This window comes from Saccostrea cucullata, unplaced genomic scaffold, assembly GCF_032062105.1.
Source record: "Saccostrea cucullata isolate Sc308-1 unplaced genomic scaffold, CSIRO_AGI_Scuc_v1 ctg16767, whole genome shotgun sequence".
NCBI lineage: Eukaryota > Metazoa > Mollusca > Bivalvia > Ostreida > Ostreidae > Saccostrea > Saccostrea cuccullata.
The window spans coordinates 1-11,239 of NW_026934235.1; the positions used below are offsets into that span (position 1 = coordinate 1).

Consider the following 11,239-nt stretch of genomic DNA (forward strand, 5'->3'; position numbering starts at 1 on the left):
TTTTTTCGGGGCTCCTATTTTGTATTGTTTTTTTTAAATTTGATATTGATTTGTTCGTTATCTCCATATCTTTCATTAGATATTATGGTAATATCCATTCTTATGTTGACACGATATGGGTCATTTTCAAAGAAAGTTCAATTTTTGAATGACATTTTTTTGAAAAATGAAAGTGGTTTTACTATGATTTTTTCAACTCTATGTGAATAATACAGTAATAAACTACTAAAAACCACTGCATTGCAGAAAAGAAAATATTTCTTTTTAAAGGATATTGATATTTTATATTAGTCATTTAAACTTTAATGTCCTTCCTGTTACTTTCAAAAAAAGAGCTGTAAAACTCTATTTCAAAATTTTCATCAAATAATCTTTTGTATATTGTTAAAAAATGAAAAAAATTATCATTGAATGCCAAGATGTTTGACATTCATCTAATATATGAGCGTTTAAAAGCATGTCAAATTACCATATACCAAACAAAACTTCATGAAAAGCCTTATTGCGGAATGTTTATATACTATAGTTGAAAAAAAAAAACATTCTTGTACATTATTTTTGAGATTAGAATAAACAACTACAGAAAGTTATTTAAACAGGTGCTCTGCCAAAGCAATTTAAACTAGGAAAATATACTGGTAACAGTAGTAATTTATAGGTAACAGGAAGGACAAAACAGTAACAGGATGGACAAAACAGTGTAACAGGGTGGACAATGAAATCTACATTTTAAATAAAAATTCACTTTTTCTAACTTTATTGGTTAAGAAAAAAGAGAGAAATGTAGAATAAAAACATGATTTTGTCAAATCCGGCAAATGCAAGACAATAAAAGACATTTATGTCCATCCTATTACGAAATTTAATTGTAAAGTGATATTAAAATATTCATCACTTCATTTTTGTTTGTTAAAGGTACTCTATGCATTTGCAAAACTAAGAATTTTTCATAATTTTAAGAGAAACAAATGATAAAACTTAAATAGGTATATAAATACCAGGATAATTTGCCCCTCCTGTTACAGTTTCTGTCTATTCTGTTACACGAGTGTATGTTTAAGTTATAATGGCACTATTTGAAGCACTAACATATTTCAATATGATTTACCAAGTTTTTTAACATGTGTTATTAAACTTATATTACTTGGAATAATAAAAGTAATTGTTTTTATTGTTAAAACTCAAGATATGAAGTCCAGTTTTCCTTACTGTTACCATGTTAATGGTAACAGGAATGACAGTAACAGGATGGGCGTTTCTCATATAAATTACCATTTCTTTGTAACTTAGTTAATCTAATTGTTCTAGCAGAATAAACAATTTAAAGAGTACTTGCATATTATGAAGGTAACAAATAGGACATATTTTCTTTATACACTACCAATAAGACAAACCTATCGACCTTTGAACCCTTTCTTTTCAAATCATGGCGCTCATAAACTTAAGACAACAGAAAATGATGATATATTGTGGATCATGAAAACAGTTCATAGGAAAGTGAGATAACTTTTATCTAAAATTTTCTTGTTGGTAACAGGAATGACATAAACTGGAGGGACATGTCACTTCCTGAATGTTAAATGCATACTAGTATTTAGTGGGTGGCATAAGTAAAACAATCGTATTAAATTAATCTGTGAATGAATTCAATTAATACGAGGTGCAAAATTTGTACATATCTACACAGGGTAATATTTTCCCTATCATTTAACAAAGCGCGTTATAAAATTTCTGTTAATGTGACATGGTTTACTGTCAAATTTTACATGGAATGCATAGAATATTTTTTATAAAACACCTGGGAGGTGATCATAAAATAACTTATAAGGTGTATGACCATGTATATTAACCAACGGGGAAAAAATTCACTCTAAAGAATATTTTTCCTATTATTCTGATCGAAAGACAAAAAGGTGAACTTTTTTTGAAAATGACCCATATATGTCGATGAGCTTGAAATAAAGGTGCCACAGGTTTTGACACATCTGTTACTTAAATGTATTCAATAATAAAATATTTTGTATGTTTTTTAAGTTGTTTAAAATCCCATATGTGTGTGCATTTGACAGCAGTAATTAAGCTTGAATTTACTAATATTTTTCCTCTACTGCTCGATATTATTTTAAAATTTCTCTCTTGATAGAAAATATTTGTAAATGTTCAGAGACTTCCACAATCAACAATGATGTATACTCAACCAACAACAACCGTAAGTGATGACCACCTTTATAAAAATCAACATGTGTAAATGGAATATATATATTTATATATATATACATGTAATTTATTATACCTCTATTGATAATATTCGAATTTGATTGGCTGTTAAGAAAACTTTAAAACACAACAATGACTCCAAATGGTACTGTTTACAACAATAATGACCTATAGGAATCATTGCACCTGGGATATAATGACCCCGTCATTATTATCAATGACCGCTAAATAATGACCTCTTAACCAAAAATTCCTTTTTGAGTGAAATCAAATGCATAAAATAATAAGTATTCGAGAAAATAACATGTTTTTAAAATTGTGCATGGTCTGTTTTGCATTACCATACAGAATACGGTAAAATTTTATCGTTAGGCCATAGTTTTTTTATTTTCTGTTTAACGGGAAGCGCCGACCCAATTTTTTTCAAAATACCGAATAAAAATAAAAGAGGTCAATTTCACTTTTATTTTTAAAATTCGCGCCGACTGTGTCATTCATTGCTGGTTTGAAATAAAATCGGGTTTGATGTACACTTTATTTCTAATGAATCATGTAAGCGTTTGACAAAGCTTGTGATAATCAAAGTCTTTTACGAGCGTCTTGTTGATTACGATGACGTAACCAGTTTAAGGAACTAGTTTATCACACTTCGCGGGTTCTGTCAACAAGCAAGAATGTCAACTCAAGACATTTATAGACCGTTATGTGGTAATTTTAAATCCATTGATGATGAAAACAAAACGTTCTTGAAATGAGAGTTAAAGCATTGACAACCTAAATATACCAGATGCACATTGAACTGTGGAGCATGTGTCCAATTAGTTGGGGTAAATGTTGAAATAAGCTTTCTCAGTGTTTCTGTTCAATTATTCAGTGTTTGGCATTTCAATATTTTTTTAAAAAGATGTTTTCATTCTAGATTTTATTTAATCACATATTGTGCATAACAAGTTTAGGTAAAATTCGCGGTAAAATTTTACTTTACAATGAATCTTGTCTAACTATATCAGGACATAAAATTGTGATTAATACATTTTAGATACGAGTCCATATGTAATTGATTGAATAAAATGAGACTAGGATTCCTACAGAACTACAAGAGTTGCCTCTGAGTTGGTATAGAATACTGACAAGTGAAGTGACACTGGTACTGACAGCTAAATTGGAGTTGCACATATCATGTGGAAAGGTAGGGATACATGTAGAAAGAAGTGGACAATCATATATATTTTAGTGCAAAATGGACAAAGAATGATATTGTTTTTTTTATTTATCTAAGGAAAAACTCTTAAAATATTCTGTGTCTTTATTTAGAAAAGAAAATAATCTCATGTAAATATGTTTTTTTTTATCTTCTACTTTCTACCACTTGCTACATGTATTTGATTATCTAATTAATAAACTTAAGTATAATAAGGAATTTATTTTGCAGTTTGATTTCTTGGCAGAGACCCAACCATTTCTGAAGAGCTCAGAAGACTTCCAAGATGACTTTGCTGTTGTTCATCAAAAAGTTCAGCTGACAAATTTCCATTCAGAACCTCAAAAATGTGTTATCCCCTTATACTAAGATAGCATTGTCAAGTTAGCTATCAACCCCATTGCTTTTTTAAACTGTTTTTCATTCATAAAATACATGTATCTTAAAACATTTATTATCATGACTTTTATTAATTTTATACAATAGATAGATGATCACTTCAAGACCTGTGTAAACTTTTAAGCAGTGTACATGTGGTTTTTCTGTCATCCGTGCGTATCGAACTTTATTGTAACTATAAAATAATTTAAATTATTATAATATATTGATTTGCTTTCATATTAGGATAACTCATGCAGTTGTATCTTTTTATCCATATTTGAAATCTAAATACAGGGTAAACAAAATTGTATTGTTGTTTTCTTTCGTTTTTCAACATTTTTTATGAAAAAAAAAATTCAAACCATTTTTGGGTTTTATTTTTATTATGTCCCCGACTCGACAAATTTTTACCTTTTATTTTTATTTTTATTTCGTCCCCTCGACCCAACTTTTTCTTTAAAATTCCCGTTAAACAGAAAATAAAAAAACTCTGGCCTTAACTTAAACGGTTTACTCATTTCAAAATATCGTTACAATATTCAGTTCAATGGAACGTAGAAGCGACTCTTTATAGAGTTGAATTCTTTGTTAGATTTTGACTGTGTAGAGGAAAAGTAGTCGCTAGTTATAACATTGTATGTCGCTATAAACCAAATATTGTTTTAATCAGTAAATCATGATGCAAAAACTTACAGGACTTGCTATACGGAGTGTAGCGAATCCCGATCCCGATCAAAGAAAGAATTGATAACGGTTATCTGAGATTCATACTTTTCAATATAAATCGGTATAATAAAACAATTAATTACCCCTTGTGAGTTCCACATGGTGAAATAAGGACACTCGACCTGGCCCATTCGATGACCTGCCCTGACCTCGGTCAGGGTAGGTCACCTCGTGGGCCAAGTCTCGGGTCCTTATTTCACCATGTTGACCTCAAATAGGGTAATTAATTGTATGATATAATACTAATATTCTAGGCAAAAAAGAATCTACGACGCTTGGGCATCAGATTGGAACATATGGTATGTACTCAGAACATCATTTTATCGTAACTACCAACGAATAATTTGTCTAATAAGTCCAGACCCCTTGACCATAAGGCGAGAATATACTTAAGTCAAAATTTTAAATCTGAATATCTTAAGTTTCATTCAATATATGTTCTTTAAATTTTGCAGTTATGTATAATATTCAAATTCCAACAAATGATGCAAATTTATTTTCATTATTATTTATTTTTTCAAAAGTTATCTTGATTGAAAATTTGACTTAAGTCTATTCTCATTTCATGGTCATGTGACCAGAATAAAAAAAAACTGAAATATTTCTAAGTTGAAGATCAAGTAAAATTTCCTTTATTTATGTTTCATAAGTATATTTTATGAAGATGTAGTTGCTTTAGCCTAGTACCCGAGGCCTTCCGAGTGCAAGCACGAAGCTTGCACTCGGAAGGCCTCGGGTACTAGGCTAGTAGTTGCTTGAAACCTGAAACACTGATAAATACATGGAAGTATTCAATTTTTTTACTCTCATTGTAACGCCCGCTTTTTTATTGGCTAAACAATAACATGTAGTTAAATCTGTATAACCTGGGTTGCCTAAGTCACAATGACTTATGTCAAAAACATATCAATCCGTGCGATGTTCCATTTAAAATTGTGCAATGAAATGTCATCTATGACGCGAAATTGTTTTTTTTTTCTGAATAACGTTATAAAGATTGAGTTAAATAGCTACCAAAATTATAAGGTATAAAAGGGTTAGACCAGTTTAAGTTTTTATATATACATAAACTACTTCGCTGTGTATACAGTTTCAACCCCAAACCAAGATTATATTCTATAACTTGCCTATTGAGTAGTTATTAAATTCATTCCTTAAAAATCGAAAAATTTACAGACGTTCTTACATGCTTCTGTATTAATTCTTAAGATGACGTATTTACAAAAGAAATACTACATGTATCAGAGGACACACATAATATAACAATACTGATGGTTGGAGTCGGTCTTGGATCCTTTATTCTCGGTGCTGTCCTCAGTCTCGGTATCGTCTTCATCGTTAGAAAATGTAGAATCCAAGGAAATCAGAACAAGTAAAGCGAATATCTTTTTTTACAAAAATCAGATTTGTTTATAGGAACCAAGAATTGGTTAAGTAATCTGAAATTTCTAAAAGTTATTGCTAGTAATATTCTTATTACATGATAAAGAAAACAATGTAAAATATTTTTTCCTGCTTCAAGAACTTTTGCATTGTTATCATTTTTTAAAATCTATATGTATAAAATATGAAACCTTAAGGGATGTATAAAACAATTTGAACTGCTGATATTAAAATTCTATTTTCTGGAATTTTTTGCATTTTTTTTTCAAGAAAATGAAATTGTATCGAATAATTGTTTTAGTGATTTAAAGAGCAACGTCAACAACCCCATCTATAACAAATACATTGAAGGTAGCGAATCTAGTCGAAGAGGAAATGTTCCTGATAAGGTAGTTTTTAGTTAGATACATGATGTTATGATTTTTTCGCTCGATACACATAATTAAAAAAAAATTCCAAACTTTTATGAATAAAGACATATTTATTTCTAGCTATAACAGATGTAGCTCTATTATTTAAACTAACAGGTTTCTACAATGCCTATTGCCGAAACGAACACTGCCTATTCCGAGGTAAAAATACTTTCGGACAATACAGGTGATATCTACAACCATCTTCATGAACAAGTTACTTCTGATACAGCTGGCTTAGACAGCGACTACGACCATGCCAAGCCTTTAAAGGAACAGCTTAGTACAGACAGAGAATACAGCCATCTCACTTCAAAAATCGACTCGGAGGATTTCAAATCAAACCAACAATCAGCAGAAATAGAGGAAAACGCAGATGAAAATGCCAAGCCTTTAAAGGAACAGCTTAGCCCTGACAGAGAATACAGTCATCGCACCTCGAAAATCGACTCGGAAAATGTCAAATCAAACCAAGATGTTCAACAATCAGCAGAAATCGAAGAAAACGCAGATGAAAACAATGATAATTACTTTACATTGGAAAAAATAAATTAAGATTACTGTCAATATATTTGACCAATCGATTGCATTGCTCTTTTTGTAATTGTAGTTTTGACACGTATTTTCAGGCTTTGACACGTATTTTCAGGCTATCTTCTAACTGTACTTTTGATCAGCCATTGTTTTCAAATGATGAGTATAAGATAATATTTTTTTATTTTTATTAATTTCATATGATTCTTTAATGCTGCAAAATGTTAACATTTTGTAAAGATATGAAAAAAATATATTTTCAGTTATAAAGTGATATAATATTTGTCGTGAGACACGGATGTTTACACTTCACAAGAGTCAATAGATGAATTTTATGTAATCTGTTAAATCTTCTATCTATTTTTTGTTCGATTAGGTTTGTCTGTCTTTTTAAGGAAGCATAAATAACTCTATGCTTGCTGTGTTACATTTCAGAAATAATGTCCCCATTTTCATGAATATTGCAGGGTAATCTTGAAGTAAAAAATTTTGTTTGAAAGATAAAAGTCGAGGCGTTAGCCAATGCTTTTATATTCTAAACATATTTTTGAGACAAAGGAGGTTAACCTGCATCATTAACGATCGCCAACAAAGATTTCATTTCAATTCTACTAACAGCTATAATATTTCTAATCGTTTCCTCTCTAGAGAAAAGAATTAAGTCACTATGACGCAGTAACGCCATTACATTTTACACTGAGTGGCATTTGAATTTGTCTGGATTGCAGTAATGCAAACGATTTGAGAATTGAAGAGAAAGTTGAAACATATATTGTTTGATATTATTGAACGTCAAAGAAGAAAATCAGTTGTCAATTACAGTAAGAAGGATATGGAGATAACGAAAAGTATTCAATATCAAAGTCCATAGAACAATACAAAATAGGAGCAGAGCAAACACGGACCTCCGAAACATCAGAGGTGGGGTCAGCCCGTTCAGGTGCCATGGAAAATTAAGCATCCCCTGCCGACCGGTTACATCTGCCATGTGCTCCTTGTCATGATCGGGAAATTTCGGAAAAAATCCTTCGACAATTCAGTGTATAAATAACGGACTAACAATTAGAATGAAAAACGTCAGTAAGTATTTGTCTCAATGATAAATTGTATTTGCTGACAAGGTCATTGTATCGACCATAGAATTTACGAAATGATGACTTTAAACGAGAATGTTATTTTTGTTTCATCAATACGTAGAGCATGCTCTTGCGTATCGAATCAACTGAGATATATGTAAGACTCTAAAGTCCGATGGTAACGCCAAAGTCCGATGGTCTCACCAAACCCCGATGGTCTGCGCCAAACCCCGATGGCTCTTGTCTTTACGGACGCCAAAGTCCGATGGTCATGCCAAAGTCCGATGGCTCGTTTCCTATGAGACGCTCGACGCTAAAGTGCGATGGTCTGACACGCCAAAGTCTGATGGTGCGGAGGAACACTTAGCGTTTATGTCGTCACAATAATCCGGCGTCATGACGTTATTCTGCATTCAAAATCCATTGATTCAGTATTCGTCTCACAATACATTTTTACTGATAATGCTTTTTGTTTTTACCCACCAGAGGTATTAGGGTTAGTCTTCGTACACCATTCAATAAGTTATAAGGGTCAGTCCTTTTGTACACTAATGTGTTTCTCCGAACCCACCCGAAAGATTTTAGGGTTAGTTCAAGCACATTATTGGACTGATTTAGATTAGTCCTGCACCCACCTATGATATTTAGGTTAGAGTTGATACTCATTGTTCAACTGATAAGTCTTAGTTTCGCACCTACATCCAAAAGACGAGGGTTAGTCTTTGTACTTATGATATTTGGCATCGCATTTTTGCGCAGTAGTACTATGACGTCATAAACGTTAATTGTTTTCTGCGCCATCGGACTTTGGCGTGTCAAACCATCAGAGTTTGGCGCAGACCATCGGACTTCGGAGTCCCATCGCACTTTGGAGTCCTACATATATACATGTACACTCCGTATGCAGGTGATAAAGGTATATTCCTGGATAAGTTAGGGAAGCTGACGATAGATAGAAAATTTGAAGTTATCATGTTTATCATATTGCTTGGTTTTTAGATTACTATTAACGTCTTTTTCAAGTAAATATCCAAGTATGAAACAGATGTGTCAGACTTTGTGGTATCTTTTATATCAAGCTCACCAGGATATAGCGTATCGATATAGGAATGTAAATTACCATTGTTAATTGACAATACGTAGTCGATATATCTAAGTGTCGAGTTGAAGACCACAGTAAGTGTTTTTCCTCCTTTCACGCATTAGATTTTGCACAAATTCTGCTTCATATGAATATAACAAGAGGCATATGGGCCACATCGCTCAAATGAGTAACTTGGGTGATGCAGTTCTTTACCAGATTCCCCCTCTTGCTATACCTATCATGCCCCACTACCCCCTTCCCTTTTATGATTTTAAAACTTTAGAATCTACACTACCCCAGGATGCTTCCATATAAGTTTCAGCTTTCCTGGCCCAGTGGTTCCTGAGAAGAAGATTTTTAAAGATTTGTTCTTTATTTTTCTCTGTAAAACTTGGATTCCCTATTGTGGCCCCGCCCTATCCCCGGGGTCATTATTTTTACAATTTAATATCTGCACTACCTAAATATGCTTCCACATAAGTTTCAGCTTTCCTGGCCCAGTGGTTCTTGAAAAGAAGATTTTTAAAGACTTGTTCTATATATTTCTATTAAATTTGGGTTCCCTATTGTGGCCCCGCCCTACCCCTTGGGGTCATGATTTTAACAATTTAATATCTACACTACCCAAGGATCCTTCCATGAAAGTTTCAGCTTTCCTGGCCCAGTAGTTCTTGAGAAGAAGATTTTTAAAGATTTGTTCTATATATTTCTATGTAAAATTTGGATTTCCCATTGTGGCACCATACTGCCCCCGGGGATCATGATTTTAACAATTTAATATCTACACTACCCAAGAATGTTTTCACATAAGTTTCAGCTTTCCTGGCCCAGTGGTTCTTGAGAAGATTTTTTATTGACCCCACCCTAATTTTATCTTTTCTTTATTGTCTCCCCTTGTAAGGGAACTTGGCCCTTCATTTTTACAATTTAAACTCCCCTTTACCGAAGGATGCTTTGTACCAAGTTTGGTTAAAATTGGCCCATTGGTTCTTGAGAAAAAGTCGAAAATTTGAAAAGTTTACAAACGGACGGACGGAGAGACAGACGGACAGACGACGGACAAAATGTGATCAGAAAAGCTCACTTGTGCCATCGGCTCAGGTGAGCTAAAAATATGCCTGCTAATAACGGAGCACAATTGGTACCCTTGGGTATTCCAATAGATTGTTGGAAGACCTGGTCTTTAAAAACCACATAGATATTGTCAATCAGAAACTCAAGCATCTCTTTTATGTCAACTTCAGAGTACTTGTGTGTGCTATCAGAATGTGTTTTAATAAAATAATTTTGCAAATGACCAGTGACTAGGTAGGTGAAATTACGAGTTCCATTTTTATTGAAAAAGCAGCTGTCAATGATATCAAAAAGCCTGAACTTTTATTTATCGTGGGGAATGGTTGGGCATAAAGTTAAAAAATCGTATTTTTTAAGCTGTTGATTTTGGTAAAACAAAGAGTGTAAATGTTGTCGGGAGGTCAGTGGAACAGGCCAACTTAGCTGTAAAACCGACATGTTAAAGTCGTTCTAGTCAATATACCCTCTATGGACTGTGAAAGACGACATATCGGTATTAACTGTATATAAGTATTAGATTGTAGTGTAATAGAATATTTTATTTGAACAGTACAAGTCTGATTTGGGCTTACGATCTGATAATTTTTTGATGACGTTACGATTTATTGGAGAATAATGTCCGCATCATATCTTAAATCACAGCAATAACAGTCACTCTAGTGTTGTCAATGACATCATATATGCTGTTATGACCTCTTATTATACCCCTGCTTGGTTAAAATTGGCCCATTGGTTCTTGAGAAAAAGTCGAAAATTTGAAAAGTTTACAAACGGACGGACGGAGAGACAGACGGACAGACGACGGACAAAATGTGATCAGAAAAGCTCACTTGTGCCATCGGCTCAGGTGAGCTAAAAATATGCCTGCTAATAACGGAGCGCAATTGGTACCCATAGGGATTCCAGTAGATTGTTGGAAGACCTGGTTTCCAAAAACCACGTAGATATTATCAATCAGAAACTCAAGCATCTCTTTTATGTCAACTTCAGAGTACTTGTGTGTGCTATCAGAATGTGTTTTAATAAAATAATTTTGCAAATGACCAGTGACTAGGTAGGTGAAATTACGAGTTCCATTTTTATTGAAAAAGCAGCTGTCAATGATATCAAAAAGCCTGAACTTTTATTTATCGTGGGGAATGGTTGGGCATAA

At 32.9% G+C, this 11,239-nt stretch overlaps 1 protein-coding gene across 1 annotated transcript; it reads left to right on the forward strand.

Moving 5' to 3' along the window:
* Window positions 1-2,130: 2,130 nt before the first annotated feature.
* Window positions 2,131-7,731, forward strand: LOC134240336 (uncharacterized). The gene is made up of 5 exons (XM_062722436.1): window positions 2,131-2,209; window positions 4,780-4,824; window positions 5,735-5,897; window positions 6,210-6,297; window positions 6,436-7,731. Exons 3-5 carry the CDS (start codon window positions 5,797-5,799, stop codon window positions 6,871-6,873), a joined length of 627 nt encoding a protein of 208 aa, XP_062578420.1. The 5' UTR covers window positions 2,131-2,209; window positions 4,780-4,824; window positions 5,735-5,796; the 3' UTR covers window positions 6,874-7,731.
* The last annotated feature ends 3,508 nt before the right edge of the window (window positions 7,732-11,239 follow it).